This window comes from Musa acuminata, chromosome BXJ1-11 (assembly GCF_036884655.1).
Source record: "Musa acuminata AAA Group cultivar baxijiao chromosome BXJ1-11, Cavendish_Baxijiao_AAA, whole genome shotgun sequence".
NCBI classification, from domain to species: Eukaryota; Viridiplantae; Streptophyta; class Magnoliopsida; order Zingiberales; family Musaceae; genus Musa; species Musa acuminata.
Window position 1 is genome coordinate 31,528,217 of NC_088337.1, and position 19,791 is coordinate 31,548,007.

Sequence of the window (19,791 nt, forward strand, 5' to 3'; positions counted from 1 at the left end):
CCGGTGGACACGTCAACGCTTCTTCTCTGCCCAGAGTTCTGCCTCATGCGAAGTGGGCCACATAGGGCACTACTGACGTGACGTGTGGGCTCCATGTCTGGGAGGACACGGAGCGAACTTTCCATTGGTGGCGTGTCAAATTTGGCCGCTCTGTTGACCCCACGCGACATTACTTGTACGAGTGTCGTAGTTTGCGTTATTTTCTTAGGATACGAGAAGTCCGCAGAGTGGGGCCCAAGGGCATGAAGAACAAAAAATGAATTAAAGCTGGGGGATGTGACGTTATTTACTGCGCATTAGATCAACATCATATAAATTATGCGGCGCTCTACGAACAAATCATTAGGTTTGAGTCAAAAGGATGCCCAACCCAACATTGGGCCAGCCCGGCCCATCAAGTCAATGAAGATTCCATCAATCTGGATCCATGGAATAGCTGGTGATCTACCATAATCATGTTGATGTACGTAATGACTCGAAGGGTTATCCATGGATCAAAAGAAATAGGTGTGAAGGGAAACGGGGATTACGAACTTGTCGATGAAGTTGATGTTGCAACCAAATAACACGGCCAATTAAAAGTGGTTAAAATAGAATTTACGAAAGCGATGACATGCTTTGACGTACGTTTAAACGGACAACAACATAGGATGTTGCTTAGCTGACTAAGGTTGCTCTTACTTTGGACTTTTCCTTCTCATCGTGTCCCATTCGTTGTTGTTTGCACAATCTCATGTGGTTGGAAGCTGCTACCATATTGCGTGTGCTTGTTGCCGGTGATGTTTACCAAGTAATCTTTGTCCTCGTTATCCTACGATGGATTGTATTGATATGGATAGCATGATGATACATGGATAAATAGGAGCAAAGCAAATATGAAGGCTTAGAATTGTCCACATTTCGATCACATTATCCTCGAATCTCTAACAAATGGAGCCCCACTCCTCACCTCGCGTCAACCAGGCGTGAAGAGAAACAAGAAAACATTAAATGGGTGGCGTTACGGTAAGTAATTTTTTAAGCCGTGGCCTCGGGGCCGATACGGCTTGGTTCTGGGGTCCGGATGTCGGGGATCTCGGGCGACGTCCCTCGGGATCTCCCTGCGGTCGGGCACCGTGATTCGGGATCGGTCGTTCGGGTCGGCAGGTCGGCGGTTCGGGTCGGGAGGAAGCTCCGCCGCAACACCGGGAAGGGGCGACACCATCTTCGCGCCTGCACACAGGTCGGGCTGGGAGCTCGGCCCGACCCCTCCAAGGATCAAGTTAGAGAAAGATGTGAAGGGGGTTTCGGAGGAAGAGAAGCAGAAGTGCTTTCTAGTGTGTTCCGCCTTGTCCCTTTTTGTTTGGGACTTGGGGGTATTTATAGATGAGCTTGGGTGTTACCTGACGTGCCCGTTTGCAGGGTAAGACTGTATCTTTGGTGGCGTCTGACATTGCCACTGGGGCTACGTGGGAGGCCGAGCTGCTGCAGGGTATGACGAGCCTCGGGGATCGTGTCGTTCAGGGGATACTGTCATGGCGTATCACATCGCCATTTTTACCCCTATCAGGTGGCTCCTTGCACTCAATATCTATCATTGATGCAACACCATCATTAATCTTCCAATAATTAGGTGGGTTGCCTTGCCATGGTTGTACGTTTGTAGAGAAACGAACAACGTCAGGGAAGGAGCGAGAGGAGGAGGAGGAGGAGGAGGAGGATTCTGTGCTTTGGCATTGCAGGCCCAACATTGAGACTGGCGGAGGGGCCTCCCCATTCCATGCTCCATACGTTTCTCCCATTGCCAGATCCATTCCTATACTCCATTCCCTCCTCCTCTCCCCCTGTGTAGTGCTGCTGTATAAGAGGAGGTGCCGCCCTTGCGACTGATGCTTCGAAGGCGTCCATGGACGGTCTTGTTTAGGTGAGGAGACCCTTGTTGGAGAAGCAGGTCACGTGCAGAGGACCGGCTTCGACCCTCATTACCTCTGCACGTGATCCTCTTCTCCAACATGGATTCCTCACTTTCGTCGCTCCTTCTCCTTTCTCCGATGCGCATTTGATCTCCGTCTCTTTCAGGTTGATGATGTTTTTGCAGGTTTTGAACCCCCCCTTTATTTTGTTTCCTTCAAAGATCTAATCTTTCGTTCAGGCATAAAGGAGTGTTCGATAGCACAGCCTTGAATAAGGGAACAAAACGAGAGACAGAGAGAGAGAGAGAGAGAGAGAGACGTAAACTTTAATTAATTAATTATATAAATAATTAATTTCGATTGAAGTTTTATTTTTTATGCTGAAATTTAATTTAATTGTTTTTATGGTCATATACTTTCGTTGCACAAATTTCTAACTTTTAAAATTCTACAAGATAAATATAATATGAAATGTAATTTATAAAAGGTAAATAAAAAAAAAATATTAGTTTAAGACATATTAATTTTGAATTGATTGGTATTATTGATCTCATATTCGAATTCGTCATTTATATTATTTGATATAATAAATCAAGTGTCCGTCATCACACATTTGGTGGGCACCGTTGGATCGTCCATCTCCGCTGCAGCGGCCGTCCCCCCCCACCGAAAGGAAGAAATAAGCCAGAGGAGATAACCCAAAGCACCTCCGGCGGAGGGGGAAAGCTGAAAGAAGCATGCAGCATCATACTCTTTCCTGTTGTGTAGGAGTGAGGGCCAGCTTGCCGCCGCCGCCACTGTCATTCCGGTGGTCGAAGATTAAGGTTTGCAACTCCTTCCTTCTCACCCACGACACTATGCCTCAAAGACCCCCCCGTCTTCTTCTTCTTGTTCTGACCTTACCAGTTCTCGTGGCAGAGGGAAGGCGGCCGACGCCTTCCGCGGTGTGCACGAATCGCCGCCCAGTTGGAACTGAAGCCTCCTCCCTACTCCTTGGTAAATCTGACTCCTTACCACGCAATAGCAAAATATGATTTTGCCGTAGCGCCTTTGAATTCTACCTCCTCCTCTGTCTGTCCGGCATGATGGCTCATTCTTTTCTCATCTGGTGGTGGTGGGCACAGAGCTCTTTGGAGCCACACATGAGCCGCGAGACGTTGGAATACCACTGGGGAAGGCATCACCGTGCCCATGTTGCCTCCCTCAACAATCTTATCGCGGGGACGGACCTGGACGGAATGGGACTGGACGAGATCGTCGTCGTCTCCTACAACAAGGGCAACCCCCTCCCTCTCTTCGTCCATGCCGCCCAGGTAACAGTAATCAATCATCCTGACACCCTGGAGACTCCTACTTCTTGTCTTTATCTTCTTTCCAGCCGTCTCGGCGTCTTTTTGCTTGCCATTCCAAGAAAACAAAATTAAATGCATCACGCTTACACTTGTGTCCGTGTTGCGTGTGAATTAGTCAATCTGATTCAATTACTGGCTGTGGTACCCTGCTGTTGTGCATTTCTAGTAGAACATTCTTTGGTGCGCGCAATGTGCTTGTGAGTTTGCCTCTTCTAGCTTGCACTGTTGAATAATTTAGAATGGCTTAGGTAGTACGACCAGGTCTTGTGTCAAATAACTGTAAGGACTTAAATTGAGTGATGTTTGGCACTATCTTTCTTTTACATTCTTGCTGTTTGTGATTCATTTGCTTTCTGGATGTGCTACTGCTAGGTTTGGAATCATGATTTTTTCTGGCAATCCATCAAGCCAGGCGGTGGAGGACGACCATCTGGAAGGCTTATGGAACTCATCGAGAGGGACTTTGGTTCATTTGATAGAATGTTGGAAGAATTTAAAAGAGCTGCACTGACACAATTTGGTTCTGGGTGGGCTTGGCTAGTCTGTAAGTCATGACCTGCTCTATCTCTGAGGGCACTGCTGCTAAAAATTAATTTAAGAAAAATGTGGTTTTAATTGGATTTTATCTTCCTGCTTTTTTCTCTATCAGACAAGGCAAACAGATTAGATGTTGGGAATGCTGTTAATCCATGTCCTTCAGAAAAGGACAACAAGCTTGTTGTGCTAAAATCTCCAAATGCAGTGAATCCTATCGTTTGGGATTACTCTGTAAGTGTTATCTCCAATTAAAATTTTCATTTTGGTTTTATGTGACTAACAATTTTACAATTGTTCTTGTGAATTACCCACTGTATACAATATTATTTCTATAAAATGTTATTTGTTGAGATAATCATGATCAAGGTTTAGAATTTCGTACCATTTTGAAATTATGGTACGGCGTATCGAGCGGTACGTCTAATTTAGACGTAAAATCTTCTGAAAGTACCTAAAAATAGAAAAAAAAAAAAAAAAAAAAAAGAAGTTAGGATAGGGTTTTTGAGTTAGAAATAAATATACATTTAGTATATATTTAGCAAAATCAATATAAATTAGGTAAGAATAGTGTCACATATCTTTTTCGGGCTTTAAGGAATAGCCTTGTGCAAGGTTTACAATTTCGATCAATTACGAATTGTCCTTCTATTAATATTCAATTATCTATAGAAAATTATTTGAATTATTAGATTATTTTGTTATAATATACACTTGAAAATTCAAATGAATTAAATAATCATATATGTAGATATATCTGATTGCTAATTCTACCACCAAAATGAACGATAGGCCTCCACGGATGGTGGATCAGGGTCCTCGATCCTATGTATCTGCATATCAATACGATATGTTTGTTAGACTCAATCCTAAAATTGATCTACATTGTGTAGGCTCTATCGCATCTACTCGAATTTATCCACTGCCTTGCTCTTCCCCTTCCATGCATAAATTTGACTTATACCTTGTCGACGTGTACCGCGCGGTAACGGTCGAAATTTGTACCGGGTGGTAATGATCGAAATTTCGACCGTTACCGTCCGATACAACCTCGTATCGTCTGATACGGGGCTTTATCAAGCGTATTGCCTGGTAGTGGGCAGACCAGTATGTACCGCTCGGTACGGGTGGCACGATTCAAAATTTGAATCCTTGATCATGATATAAGTTTACATATGTAGCAGGGTTGGGATCACTGGAACCATGAATCTAGGGTTTAACAAAACATCATTTTTTCCCCATTTAGATCTGCCACCAGTTTCTTGTTTGACTGTGTTTATTTCGAGAATGATAATACACATTGGATATCCAACGCACATTGTTATTTCGAGAATGATAATACACATTGGATATCCAACGCACATTGTCATTTCTCCTCTGTTAACTTAAGTTTGTGTTTTTCTAGAGTTTGGCTTGCTGTACGGAAGTATAAATAAAAGTACACCAAATCTGTTTTCTTTTTTCTCTTTTCTTATAGATTGGCAACTAGGATTTTGATATTTGGACTCATCAACAAGGCAAAGATAGCATGATATATCTCGTACAAAATCAAATTGACAAAAAAAAAAACAAATTTGAAAGGAAAACTATAAATGATTGCATGTATATTCATATCTATATTGCTATGCCCTATTAATTGTATGTATCTCTTTAAAGAACTCTGTGTTAGAATTAAATATAATCTTTTTGAATCTTTTTAGGAAGTACAAGATTTGCTTGAAATATTGGACTGTTAGTGGATACAATAATAATAACTAGGAGGAATTTAGACTCTTGATATCCTGATCCAACTTTCTTGTGCTGCAGAAATGATTCCTTTAGTTGCAAACCAAACTTGTTCATCGAATCTAGCATTAAGAAGAAAGAATGGGTTCTTCGGTATGGGTGAACTTGCCTTCGATTAATAACTTGGTCTTTAAGCATTACAGACAAGATTCATGTTTTACAAATTGTTGATCTGGTAGGTTAATTAGATCACTCTAATTGAATACAAACTATTGAACCGGTAGGTTAACCATACATCTTTATGATTGGTATCACAGCCCTTGTGATTATTGACACCACATCTTGATCGTTTTTAAATTTTTAGGCATTTGGCTAGATCTGCATCATCAAGTCACTGTGTCAGTAAGATGATATTTCTATCCATATTCAAATTATATTTGTGACAACTTTGGTTCTCTGTTTACCTTATTGTAATTCATATTATGTAATCTCTACTGATTAGTTCAGATCTAACCAGAAATTGTTGTCTTGTTGCAGCCACTCCTTGCCATCGATGTCTGGGAGGTAAATTCTTCTATGAATTATTTTACTTTCACCTTTCCAGATTACTTTGTAACTTGACCCTGTTGCAAATTTTGTTTGGCCACACAGCACGCTTACTATCTTGATTACGAGGTCAGTTCCCATAAACTCTGGTTTATGCATGCGCACTTGGAATAAACGAGTAACAGCATCACATTTGAGAGCATTTGTTCTGCAGAATCGAAGAGCTGATTATGTTTCCATCTTTTTGGAAAAACTCGTTTCATGGGAGGTGGTCAGCGATAGGCTTGATGTTGCAATAGAGCGAGCAGCTGAGAGAGCCCGAGAAGATGAAACAAGAAGACAAGAAGACGATGCAGCGGTTACCCACAGTGAAGCGGTGGAGATGTACCTGGATAGTGATACCGATGATTCGGAGGCTGAATGAAAACATAATTTTGCAGATAATGTGATGTGAAACTGTAGGAAATTTACCTTGAGTGTGGTGTTGCACGTACCATTTTTTGTTGGGATTGAACTTCTAGCTGGTTTAGCAAGTATATTAATGAGCTAGTCTCAGAAGTGCACAGACTATGTAATTGAAGAAAGCATACATGTATCCATATGATATTGGCGGCTCTGGTTGTGGTTCTATTTGCCATTTGGTTGAAGGAAGTTTTAGTTTGTGTTAGAAATTTAAGATGATTAGTTTCAGTCAAATTGGTCAACGTTAGCAGGTCAAATACCAATTTAACCAAGTATACATAATCGGATTCTTTCAATTCTTAGCGATATGAAATTATTCTCTAAATCTTCTTTTTTTTTTTTTTATAATTTCATACATGAATATTTTCAATCGTTCTCTTTGGAGGCAAAATCACGGGATTGGTTTCGTCGACCGAGAGGTTTCTTGTAAGATAGAATAAGACAGTAAGGTATCTCCGACAACTTCTCTATCATACTTTAGTTAGTAGGAATGTTTAAAGGTTTCTAAGTTGCAAAAGAGTTTGAAAACAAAACGATAAAATAAATCTAAGATATCAACAAGGTCTTAAGGAATGAGACAAATCAAATTGGCTATGTGATGCCCCTATCCAGACAAAGCACTTTAAAGGTCATAAGAAAGACGACATAAATCTAAGATATCAACTTAGGTAGCATGATAGATTGTTCATAGAGTATGAGAAATAAAATAGACTAATAAAATGAGAAAACAAGATTACAATGTAGAATGATCGATCAAACCCTATGAACAGCACTCAGATTTCAAATGGTTCGACGATCCAAAATAAATGTACAAAAGAATTCTCATCCCCAACCGGCCATCCCTAGGTAAAATATAATTATTTTTTTTATATGTAGTTTTCGATTTTTACGGATTTTGGACATCAATCTTCACGACAATGAACATCTTTTTGAGATATTTGAGTTTTTATTTTTTCTGTTCTTCCGCTATACATATTTTTCTATAACAGATATCGAAAGAGTCATCGATGTAAATACTAAGTGGTACAACTAGACAACTATCAATGCAATTACAAAGTGGTGCTACTTGACGGTCGCATTGATAATCCTTTCATTGCTCGACAACCACATTGATACTAATACAGATGTAGTGTGGCAAAAGGATCACTTGATAATTGTGTCAGTGTTAACGTAGTTGCAAAGCAACTCTCACTTCTTATTATTGCTCTTCTAATCCACAATAGTCATCCACAACTCTTAGTGGTGCCATCGTCCGCCACCACTAGCTAAAATATTAAAATTATCTTCTTACTTTTTTTTTTAATATTTTTGTTGATAAAAGCAACAACGTTAGGTTAAATAGATATATATGTTTTACTTTTATAATTATATAGATAGATGCTAGTAAAACTTTTTTAAGTGTAGGGATCGAGATATTAAAGGTAATTAATCAGAGAAAGGTAGAATGTAATTAGTCTTTAAGTTGGTGATCCTTTCAACTAATTTAATCAAGATCTAATTCACCCAATGTAAATTATTTATTTTCAAGTCATTTATAATAATTTAATCTAAAAAATATAAGGATATTTTCCAAAATATAATGAAGGAAGTACTATTGCAATAATATAATATTAATACTTTGAGTTTTTCAAATAATATTAAATTATTAATATTAATTTTTATTTTATTTTTAGGTGAAATATTGGCATATCCATGTTCACACAAAAAATATTCATGTAAGATTGATACTATCATCGTAAAATAATTTACTACTTTTGGATACACGATTCTGAACTACAAGGATATGCAAATCAATATCATCCTATCCCATCACATAATTATTGAAAATAATTTTTTCTTTAAAATTATCTAAATCTGTTAATCAAATGTATCATTATGAATATTTTTTTAATATTATTTAGGATTAATTTTTTAATATAATTTTATAAATTATTGATCCAAGTTAACTATAAGACTAATATAAGACTACAATACAATCCAATCAAATCATGAGATGTTTCGGTAGACTTGTTATCTTGAAATCAGAAATGACTGACTTTAAGTCTTCGTACGATCGAATGGAATCGAAGACTATCTGCAACGCCGTGGAATTGCTACATCTCCACAGAATGTTATCACGGCCTACCGACTAACTGTTCCGTTGAATCTCCGAAGCTCGCCACCATCGACCGATGAACCAATCACTCTCGAGGTGGGTCCATCTGTCCTGGCCACCCGAGCTAGCAACTTTATGAGTCAAACTGTTCGCTGTCAGCTTTCTCTTATGGTGCGGCAGCCGTGGGTGGCAATCTCTCACACCTTGGCACAAAAGTCGATGTTCTTTTATTGCGTGTTGACGAGACGTCCGCCGGAGACTGCGGGCTAAATGCTGTCTCCCTCACCTGGACCTCTAGGTCAGGTTTTTGATAAGGGCAAAAATGATAACGTACAATGTCAGCACGTCAGGTGGATGCACTGTCCGAGGAGACAAACATTGATGTCGACTCGATGTGCGCCGACATCATCAGCCCTCAGCCAACTACCTCAGCTTTGACCCCGTGCGCTCGGCCGAGACATAGGAGCACATCGATCGAGGCTCGCCCATACCCTGCGGCAGCCCGGTTCTCCACGCAACCCCAGTGGCAATGTCAGACGCCACGTGAGGTATTGTCCTGCCCATGTAAGCGGGCACATCAGGTAACATCAAAACTCATCTATAAATACCCCAGAGTTCTAAACGAACGGGAGAGACACTTTGAATACACTGTAGTACATTTTCTTCCTCCCAAAACCCCTCCATATCTTCTAACTAGATCGTCGGAGGGGTCGGGCCGAGCTCCCGGCCCGACTTGTCTGCAGGTGCGAGACGGTGTCACCTCTTCCCGCGGAGCTTCCTCCCGACCCGAACGACCGATCCCGACCGTAGGGAGACCCCGAGGGACGCCTTCCCGAGATTCCCGACATCCGGGCCCCAGAACCGAGCCGCGTCAGCCCCGGGGCCACGGCTTGAACAGATGCCCCCCACATCATTTTGGCGCTAGAAGGAGGGTCATGCGGCCGAGTAGGTAGGCTCGGGCCGGGGGACAACTCAGGCGGGCAGGCCGCGCTGAGGTGAACTCGACAGTGTATGGCCGAGAAGCTCGGTGCAGGCAGGCTGCGACCGAGTGACACCGCTCAGGCGGGCAGGACGCTCTGAGGGGAGCTCGGCAGTGTGTGGCCGAGGGGTTCGGCATAGGAGGGCCGACCGCGCCGGTAGTCTCGGGAACATGGTGCCAAGGAGCACAACGCAGGGGGGCAGGCCGCGCAAGTCTGTCTCGGGAACATGGGGCCAAAGAACACGGCGCAGGCAGGCTGGGGCCGCACAGGTGTGGTCTCGAGTGGCGTAAAATTGAAGAGCTGAGGAGCACAATGCAGGCGGGCAGACCGCGCAGGCGTGTTTGCGAGGGCCATGCGGTCGAGTAGCACGACGTGCGTCGGGCTGCCCGCGCAGGCGTGGTCGCGAGGGCCATGCGACCGAGTAGCACGACGCAGGTCAAGGATGTAGGCTCAGGCCGAGAGACAACTCAGGCGGGGAGGCCGCGCTGAGGTGAACTCGACAGTGAAGGGCCGAGAAGCTCGGCGCAGGCAGGCTGCGGGCGAGGGACATCGCTCAGGCGGGCAGGCATGGTCGCGAGGGTCATGCGACCGAGTAGCACGACGCAGGCCGAGGAGGTAGGCTCGGGCCGAGAGACAACTCAGGCGGGGAGGCCGCGCTAAGGTGAACTCAGGTGGGGATGCCGCGCTGACAGTGAAGGGTCGAGAAGCTCGGCGCATGCAGGCTACGGCCGAGGGACATCGCTTAGGCGGGCAGGCCGCTCTGAGGGGATCCCGGCAGCGTGTGGCCGAGGGGCTCGGCGCAGGAGGGCCGACCGCGCAAGCGTGTCTCGGGAACATGGGGCCAAGGAGCACGACGCAAGCGGGCAGGCCGCGCAGGTCTGTCTCAGGAACATGGGGCCAAGGAACACGGCGCAGGCGGGCTGGGGCCGTGCAGGTGTGGTCTCAGGTGGCGTAAAGCCGAAGAGCCGAGGAGCACGACGCAGACGGGCAGACCGCATAGGCGTGGTCGCGAGGGTCATGCGGCCGAGTAGCACGACGTGCGTCGGGCTAACCGCGCAGGCGTGGTCACGAGGGCTATGCGGCCGAGTAGCACGACGCAGGCCGAGGAGGTAGGCTCGGGCCGAGAGACAACTCAGGCGGGGAGGCCGCGCTGAGGTGAACTCGATAGTGAAGGGCCGAGAAGCTCGACGCAGGCAGGCTGCGGCCAAGGGACATCGCTCAGGCGGGCAGGCCGCTCTGAGGGGATCCCGACAGCGTGTGGCCAAGGAGCTCGGTGCAGGAGGGCCGACCGCGCAAGCGTGTCTCGGGAACATTGGACCAAGGAGCACGACGCAGGCAGGCAGGCTGCGCAGGTCTGTCTCGGGAACATGGGGCCAAGGAACACGGCGCAAGCGGGCTGGGGCCGTGCAGGTGTGGTCTCGGGTGGCGTAAAATCGAAGAGTCGAGGAGCACAACGCAGATGGGCAGACCGCGCAGGCGTGGTCGCGAGGGCCATGCGGCCGAGTAGCACGACGTGCGTCGGGCTGACCGCGCAGGAGTGGTCACGAGGGCTATGCGGCCGAGTAGCACGACGCAAGCCGAGGAGGTAGGCTCGGGTCGAGAGACAACTCAGGCGGGGGGGCCGCGCTGAGATGAACTCAACAGTGAAGGGCCGAGAAGCTTGGCGCAGGCAGTCTGCGCCCGAGTGACACCGGTCAGATGGGCAGGCCGCTTTGAGGTGAGCTCGGCCGTCTCGGACCGAGTCGTGCGAATGCAAAAAAGAGGGGGGTTAGACCAAAGCTAACCGTGAGCCAAGAGGCGGTCAGGCAAACATGGAGCCGTCTGCTTGGAAAAGACTGATAAAGGGGCTAGATTCCTTGCACGAGGATTACACCGGATAGCAACCGCGGGTGCTTGACCGCTGCTACGGGGTCCGTCGCCCAGAGTCACTCCTCTTCCTTGCGGTCACCCAAGCTTCCGTCGCGATGTGCCGGTTGGCTCGCTGGAGCATATCTGGTACTGTGGTGGGGGGTCGCTCTATGAGGGACCAGCAGAATCTGGAAGGTCGCAAGCCTACTATGAACGCCTGCACTAATAGAGAGGGGTGAGTGTCCGGTAAGCTCCGGATTTGTGTGGTAAAGCGATCCACAAAACGTGAGAGGGGCTCGTCCTCTCTTTGTTTGAGTCCGAGGAGTAGTGCCGCGGAGGGCCTCAGCCGGGCATGGGCTGCGAAGTGGAGCTCCAAGTCCTTGGCGAGTTGGTCGAAGGAACTGATCGTTCCGGTCTTCGGGCCGTCGTACCATGTGCGGGCTGGACCCCTCAGGGTCGTGGGAAACGCCCTGCACATTAAAGCGTCAGACGTTCCATGCAGCGCTAGTTGGGCACGGAAAGCGGCGACATGGTCCGTTGGGTCAGTGACGCCGTCGTATGCGTCCAGAGAAGGGGGCTAGAAGTTCGGGGGAACGGCGTGATCTCGTATCTCTGGTGCGAACGGAGATCCTCGGTGTTTGTCCACCCCGAGCTCTCCCTCTGAGTTGCGAAACTCCTTATCTAGTTCGTCGAGCCGCTGACTAAGAAGGCATAGCTAGGCTCGCAGGGAGTCCGTTGATTCCGGTGATAATATCTCGGGCTTCGGGCGGCCGCTTGGGTTTGTCCTTACTGGATCCCCGAGTGGGGTCGGTCTGACCCGAGGAGAAGTGGAAGGCTCCAGAAGCGTCATGTGGGCCCGAGCGGGCGGCTTTTGTTGCCGTAGCGGTTGAGTCATAGGTGGGGGTGTCGGTTGGGAGACGAGCGGGATGATGGTTTGCACCATATCCGTCAGAGCTTGGACTTGACGAGCGAGGTCGTGAAAGGCCTCGGATGACACCGGCGAGGGGACGCTCGGAGCGCCCTCGGGCGGAAACAGATTCGGATTGTCGAATGAACGCCAGTCGCGTTCAGAGGTCGCGGGGAGGTCGTCAGCCCACGGCCGGTCACGCAAGGGACGCACGGCCTGCACCCCTACTAAGAATGATCCCTCGGCAGGGAGTTCGTCGGGATCAGCCTGAGGATCCCTCGACATTCGGCCCTCTTTCTAGCGCCAAAATGATGCGGAGGGCATCTGTTTAAGCCGTGGCCTCGGGGCCGACGTGGCCCGATTCTGGAAGGTCGCAAGCCTACCATGAACGCCTGCACCAACAAAGAGGGGTGAGTGTCTGGTAAGCTCCGGATTTGCGTGGTAAAGCCTGCACCATGGCCCTGCGTGGTAATTCCTGCACCATGAGGATCCTTCGACATTCGGGCCCTCCTTCTAGCGGTCAGCCCATGGCCCTCGCGAACACGCCTGCGCGGTCTGCTCGCCTGCGTTGTGCTCCTCGGCTCTTCGGCTTTACGCCACCCGAGACCACACCTGTGCGGCCCCAACCCGCCTACGCCGTGTTCCTTGGCCCTATGTTCCCGAGATAGACTTGCGTGGCCTGCCCGCCTGCGTCATGCTCCTCGGCCCTCCGGCTCCCAAGATACACCTGCGCGGTTCACCCGCCTGCGTCGTGCTCCTCGGCCCCCTGCTCCCGAGGCACGCCTGCGCGGTTCACCCGCCTGCTCGTGCTGCTCGGCCCTCCGGCTCCCGGGACACACCTGCGCGGTTCACCCGCCTGTGTCGTGCTCCTCGGCCCCCTGCTCCCGAGGCATGCCTGCGTGGTTCACTCGCCTGCGTCGTGCTCCTCGGCTCTCCGGCTCCTGGGACACACCTGCGCGGTTCACCCGTTTGCGTCGTGTTCCTTGGCCCCATGCTCCCGAGGCACACCTGCGCGGTTCACCCGCCTGCGTCGTGCTGCTCGGCCCCCGGCTCCCAGGACACACCTGCGCGGTTCACCCTCCTGCGTCGTGCTCCTTGGCCCTTTACTCCCGAGGCACACATGCGCGGTTCACCCGCCTACGTCGTGCTGCTCGGCCCCCCGGCTCCCAGGACACACCTGCGCGGTTCACCCGCTTGCGTCGTGCTTCTCGGCACTTTACTCCCGAGGCACACCTGCGCGGTTCACTCGCCTGCGTCGTGCTGCTCGGCCCTCCGGCTCTCGGGACACACTTGCGCGGTTCACCCGCCTGCGTCGTACTCCTCGGCCCCCTGCTCCCGAGGCACGCCTGCGCGGTTCACCTGCCTGCGTCGTGCTGCTCGGCCCTCCGGCTCCCGAGACACACCTGCGCGGTTTACCCGCCTGCGTCGTGCTCCTCGGCCCCCTACTCCCGAGGCACGCCTCCGCGGTTCACCCGCCTGCGTCGTGTTGCTCGGCTCTCCGGCTCCCGGGACACACCTGCGCGGTTCACCCGCCTGCGTCATGCTCCTCGACCCCCTGCTCCCGAGGCACGCCTACGCAGTTCACCCGCCTGCATCGTGCTGCTCGACCCTCCGGCTCCCGGGACACACCTGCGCGGTTCACCCGTCTGCATCGTGCTCCTCGGCCCCCTGCTCCCGAGGCACGCCTGCGCAGTTCGCCTGCCTGCGTCGTGCTCCTCGGCCCCTTGCTCCCGAGGCACGCCTGCGCGGTTCGCCCGCCTGCGTCGTGCTCCTCGCCCCCGCGGCTCCGATCTCCCCGAAACTGCGTCCGCACGACCAGCCTACCTGGAGACAGAAGCCATGCATCGGACTCCCCCTGCGTGACAACCGACGCATAGCTCCTTTCGGGGGGGAATATGATAAGGGCAAAAATGGCAACGCGCCACGTTAGCACGCCAGGTGGACACACTGCCTGAGGAAGCAAGCATTGATGCCGACTCGACGTGCGCCGACGTCACCAGCCCTCAGCCAACCACCTCAGCTTTGACCCCGTGCACTCGGTCGAGGCACAGGAGCACATCGACCGAGGCTCGCCCATACCCTGCGGCAGCCCGGTTCTCCACGCAACTCCAATGGCAATGTCAGACGCCACGTGAGGTATTGTCTTGCCCCTGTAAGCGGGCACATCAGGTAACATCAAAACTCATCTATAAATACCCCAGAGTTCTAAACGAACGGGAGAGACACTTTGAATACACTGGAGTATATTTTCTTCCTCCCAAAACCCCCTCCATATCTTCTAACTAGATCGTCGGAGGGGTCGGGCCGAGCGAGTCACGTCGGCCCCGGGGCCACGGCTTGAACAGATGCCCCCCGCATCAGTTTTTGTCTCCACCGTTGACTATGGGACCTCCGCCATCGTCCGGACCGGGCGGGCTGCCGTCGTTTGAAGCAACCAATTTATGGAAGGTGATGTTTTACGTGGCTCAACTTCCAATCTCAAAAAGAATAAGGTGGTGTTTTTAGTTTCATCGATGAAACACTTGTTAATCTACGTTTGCAGATCCAACACAAGTTTGGTCAATCATCGTCTGTAATTGGTTCGCAAATCCTACTTTTTCTCGCTGTCTCTGTCTCTCCATTAATCTGCGCTCGGCAGCTGCTGCTCTCTTCCCGGCCTCTTCGAGTTCGTGAAGGACGGTGGTGCGAGTTTTCTGGAGGGAAAGAAGGGGCAAAAGGATTGACAAGAAAGGGTTTAGATGACTGATTGGCTCGGAGAAACAAGCAATTCACTCTCGAGAGCAACGTTCGCAAAGCTTCGTCGGTGGTAGGCCCTTCGACGATCACATCCCATCTCGACCTCCGAGCCTCGATGTAAACGGTTAACGCTCCCCCTTTAATGTTATTTAGATTGCCTAATTGAATCGAGGAGTCAATTAGTAGGTTTTTTTTAGAGTATAATAATAAATCCGATAATTTAATTATAAAACCAATACGAACAAAGAATAACATATTTATAATAAAATTTTATTTTTTTAAGAATAAATATATTTGATAATATATGGTAGAAGGTATTTAGATCATTTTTAAGATTCAAATTATTCGATCAAGTCTCCAATTCTGGCTTTTTTGTCCACTTTTTTTCCCTCCACCAAAGAAAAAAAAAAGATTTTATTCAAGTGAATCTTATATTGAAATATTCTGGTAATTAGGATACTATTGCAAAGTTGATGGATCTCATATTCAACTGTATATAAGAGCATATTGCATAGTTTTTGATAGATCTCATCATATTCAAATCTACCTAGAGCAATTAATATAATAAATAAATAAGAAAAATCTACATTGGTTAGAGAGTTGAAAAAGTCAATGTTGTCCATTAGCACTTGGCAAAATAAATAGTCGATTAAATATTAAATGAATTTTAATGCTCGAAGCTTTTTTGTGTATGTTTAATCTCTCACATGTGTATACAACTTCTCGGCAGGACCAGCGAGCTCATGCCCACCTCACCATCTGCACCACTAAAGCATTTCCATTGTGTCGTTTCTGAAGAGTCTGACTTTGGTAGAGGGAGTGGGCGATCCAAATTAATGTTCACCGGTGAGGCGATCGACGAGGCTTTTATACATCCATCTTGCTGCACTTCTCATGCATCTATCGTCAACTTCTTCTTCTTCTTCTTCTTCTTCATAGGGCCTGTGTGTGCAACCTTGGGAACCAAAAAGAAGAAGAGGCGAAGAAGCAATGGGTCGAGAGCACGAAGTTCGAGTGAATCGAACCACGGTCGCCGACGAAGCCTCCCTTACGGGAGCCGTGAAGGACTTGGAGGCCGGCGAGTCCTGGCCGTCGCGGGGCGGACCGGATGCGGCGCCAGTAAACCGCCTCAGCAGCCGAGAAAAGGACTCCCTCGCGGCCCTATGCGACGCCTTCCTCCCCTCCATCCATGTCCCCCACGCTCCCCACCAGTCCCTCCGAACCTACTACGCTAACTCCGCGTCCATGATCGGAACACCGGAAGTTGTACGGCCACCACTGGTTCAACGATTCAGCTTTTGGAAGTTGCTGGTTAGCCACCGACCAATAACGAACGTTCACCGTGTGCAGGTGGGAGGGTACTTATCCGAGAGGCTCCAACATCCTCGGCTGTGGCAGCTGAGGCTCGCGCTGTGGCTGCTATCGACGTGGTTCGGCACGTTCATCCTCTGCGGCACGAACAGCCTCTCCTGCCGTTTCCCTTTCTTCCGGAGCTTCCCGGAAGTGGAGGCGGCGCGGCGGGAGGAGATCATCCGGTCGTGGTCCATGAGCTGCATCTTCTTGCTTCGGGTGTTGTACAAGGGCTTCAAGGCGCTCGTCGGCCTCTTCTACTTCACCCAGGTGAGCGCTTCTTATCATCACTCTGTCACATTGCCGCTCTGGCGGTCGGAATTAGCTCCACAAAACACATTGAGATGGTTGGGCACGGTAACTAAGCACAGTGCTTGGCTGCAGGACGCACATCAGGTTGATATTGATTTACAAACATTATTAGGTTTTAAGAGATCTTTCTATAAGGACCAAAAACAAAGTTGACTTTTAAGGATCCAAAGTAAAATGGTCATCCTTTCAGATTCAGCTCGACGTTGACCTTCCAACAGTGCACTAAATGCCTCTTGCACTAACTTGCTTCTTTTAGTAGTCGATCAAATATACGTGTGGATAAAAGGTTATTTCGTCAAAAATGTATTGAATCGAATTATGTATGGAACGTAACGTAAGCATTCCGATCATCCCATTCTCATTTATTATTTCTCCAACATCATTTTCTTCTTAATTTGCTCAGAAAATTCCAAAATAATATATCCTTTCTTCTTTCTTTAATATAAAAAATAAAAACCCTTTTTTTTTTTTTGTGTTCGACATCGGAACAGTACTGCTCATTATTCTGCATCGAGTCGGACATAAGTTCCTTGAGTTGACATTTGGCTTAAAATATCTCTCTATGATTTATACCGTATATGAAACAAATCTCATAATGACATAAGTTCCACTGTTATTTACCATTACAAGATCTAACTCCAGATGATCATGGGCAGCTGAACGAGAAGAATGAGAACCCCGCTTGGGAGGCGATTGGCTACGTCGGGCCCGATCCTAAGCGGGCAATTAAGAGCAGCTCGGAGGAGGAGGAGGAGGAGGGAGCACGATACGGGCCGCTCTACAAGGCACTGGTACACATGGCGGGACCAATGGATGTCCTCTGCACGTCCCTGTCCAGAGCTGGCCTCTCCCTCGTCACCTCCCAAAGCCAACCTGACGGCTTGAAGAGCAAACCCCTTCCTACCATCTACTGCGACGCTGTGGTCGTTGGATCAGGGTCCGGCGGCGGGGTGGTCGCAGGAGTGCTGGCCAAGGCTGGCTTTAAGGTCGTCGTCCTGGAGAAAGGTGGCTACCACGCCCGGACCAATCTCACCCTACTCGAGCGCCACACTCTGGATCACATGTACGAGGGCTGCGGCGTCCTCACCACAGAGGACTTGGGAGTGTTCGTCCTCTCTGGCTCCACCGTCGGTGGCGGTTCGGCGGTCAATTGGTCGGCGTCCATTCGCACCCCGGACCACGTGATATCCGAGTGGCGGCATGAGCACGGGCTGGAGCTCTTCGACAGCGACGTCTACGCTGAGGCCTTGGACGCCGTAAGCGGTCGCATGGGCGTCCAGTGCGAAGTCCGCCACGAGAGCCTCGCCAACGGCGTCCTTCGGAGGGGGTGCGCCGAGCTCGGATACCCGGTGCAAACGGTTGGGCAGAACGCGCCGCCCGACCACGACTGCGGCTGGTGCTGCTTCGGGTGCAGGGACGGGAGCAAGAAAGGGACGTCTGAGACGTGGCTCGTTGACATGGCTGAGTCAGGAAACGGCGTGATCATTCCGGGTAGCAGAGCCCTCAGGGTTCTGCACGCGGACGCGGGAAGGAACAAGAACGTCGCCGCCGGGGTCGTCTTCGAGTTCAGGGATGGCTGGAGGGGGAAGAAGGAAAGGTGCATCATCAGGTCCAAGGTGACCGTCGTCGCATGCGGGGCACTCAACACGCCGGTGCTACTGAAGAAGAGTGGCCTTCGGAATGCAAACATCGGGAGGCACCTCCACCTCCATCCGGTGGTGATGTCGTGGGGCTACTTCCCCGAGTCCGATTCGAGGTGGCAGCCGAGCAAAGAGAACCAGGAGAAGATCACCAGTTACGAAGGCGCGATCCTCACGACGATGTCGACGGTCGTTTCCAACTTCGCGACGTCCGGGTACGGCGCGGTGATCCAGACGCCGGCACTGCACCCGGGGTTGTTCTCAGTGGCCACCCCGTGGTTGTCCGGTGCTGACTACAAGGACAGGATGGCGCGGTTCTCGCGCACCGCCCACATATTTGCCCTTGCCAGGGACAGAGGGTCCGGCACGGTGGACGCATCGGGATGCATCCGCTATCGCATGGGGGCGGCGGACGAGAAGAACCTGCAGAGGGGACTGGAGAAGATCCTGCGTATCATGGCAGCCGCAGGGGCAGAGGAGATCGGGACGCAGCACTGCCATGGCGACCGGCTAAACGTCAGGTCGGCGAGCTCGCACCAGTTCGAGAGGTTCGTGAAAGCGACAAGCGGGAAAGATCTGATGGATCTGTCGACGCCGGTCTACTCGGCTCACCAGATGGGGAGCTGCCGGATGGGTATACATCCGAGGACGTCGGCCGTGAACTCCCGAGGGGAGACGTGGGAGGTGGAGGGGCTGTTCGTGGCCGACGCCAGCGTGCTCCCCACGGCGCTCGGGGTGAACCCCATGGTCACAGTGCAGGCGATCGCCTACTGCACCGCGCACTCGGTTCTGGAGGAGCTGAGGAGGAGGACGAAGCGCGAGAAGAATCACAACAACTGATACAGAGGATATCACCATAATTATGTATACTGTAAGGATTATTTCGGCTAATTACATATCATCTCAAATAAACAGATACTGATTCTACCTCACTTCAGTTTATCCATGCAGTATTTCTGTCAATAGAATTATGAGAAAAAATATAATTAAATATTTTACTTTCATAAATATATGAATCTGGGACAGAAATATTAAGGATAACTAATTACGTTAAATACTAAAGATAACTAATTATTAAGATACTAAAGATAAGTACGATAAGAAAAAAGAAACATAGAAATACAAATATTATATTAATAAAATTTGAAGAAATAATATTCTTGATTTCATTTGAAAAATAATCTTCTTCTCTTTTGTTCATTTTATTTTATTGATGGACCTAAAAGCTCTACAACATCTTCAATCAGAATTTATATTATTTAATCATAATCATAATTTGATTTCTTTTAATTTTTTACATTCGTTTCTTAATCTAGAAAATTAAATTAAAATATTCTAGATGTTGCCACGTAATAAATTACACATGTAAAGTAATCCCTAAAATAATCATTTTTTTAATATATTATAAACTA

General features: G+C 49.0%; 2 protein-coding genes across 3 annotated transcripts; both read left to right on the plus strand.

Moving 5' to 3' along the window:
- Nucleotides 1–2,468: 2,468 nt before the first annotated feature.
- On the plus strand, nucleotides 2,469–6,679 carry LOC135597688 (superoxide dismutase [Fe], chloroplastic-like). 2 transcript variants are annotated; one of them, XM_065091018.1, is made up of 8 exons: nucleotides 2,469–2,716; nucleotides 2,811–2,888; nucleotides 3,017–3,205; nucleotides 3,617–3,788; nucleotides 3,894–4,012; nucleotides 6,041–6,067; nucleotides 6,155–6,178; nucleotides 6,264–6,679. In XM_065091018.1, the coding sequence occupies exons 1-8, from the start codon at nucleotides 2,630–2,632 to the stop codon at nucleotides 6,471–6,473; spliced, it is 906 nt and encodes a 301-aa protein (XP_064947090.1). In that variant the 5' UTR covers nucleotides 2,469–2,629; the 3' UTR covers nucleotides 6,474–6,679. The 2 variants fall into 2 exon arrangements, with proteins under 2 accessions (XP_064947090.1, XP_064947089.1); XM_065091017.1 differs by having other exon boundaries at nucleotides 2,496–2,716; nucleotides 2,799–2,888.
- Nucleotides 6,680–15,799: 9,120 nt separating this feature from the next.
- Nucleotides 15,800–19,264, plus strand: LOC103972221 (long-chain-alcohol oxidase FAO4A-like). Its single transcript, XM_009386481.3, has 4 exons — nucleotides 15,800–15,923; nucleotides 16,017–16,343; nucleotides 16,428–16,697; nucleotides 17,396–19,264. Exons 2-4 carry the CDS (start codon nucleotides 16,068–16,070, stop codon nucleotides 19,217–19,219), a joined length of 2,370 nt encoding a protein of 789 aa, XP_009384756.2. The 5' UTR covers nucleotides 15,800–15,923; nucleotides 16,017–16,067; the 3' UTR covers nucleotides 19,220–19,264.
- The last annotated feature ends 527 nt before the right edge of the window (nucleotides 19,265–19,791 follow it).

Coding starts and splice junctions, on each gene's coding strand:
- LOC135597688 (XM_065091017.1), top strand. CDS start 2,630: ATGCAGCATCATACTCTTTCCTGTTGTGTAGGAGTGAGGGCCAGCTTG. Junction 3,789..3,893: donor TGGGTGGGCTTGGCTAGTCT/GTAAGTCATGAC, acceptor TTTCTCTATCAG/ACAAGGCAAACAGATTAGAT. Junction 6,179..6,263: donor CTTACTATCTTGATTACGAG/GTCAGTTCCCAT, acceptor TTTGTTCTGCAG/AATCGAAGAGCTGATTATGT.
- LOC103972221 (XM_009386481.3), top strand. CDS start 16,068: ATGGGTCGAGAGCACGAAGTTCGAGTGAATCGAACCACGGTCGCCGAC. Junction 16,344..16,427: donor TGATCGGAACACCGGAAGTT/GTACGGCCACCA, acceptor CACCGTGTGCAG/GTGGGAGGGTACTTATCCGA. Junction 16,698..17,395: donor GCCTCTTCTACTTCACCCAG/GTGAGCGCTTCT, acceptor GATCATGGGCAG/CTGAACGAGAAGAATGAGAA.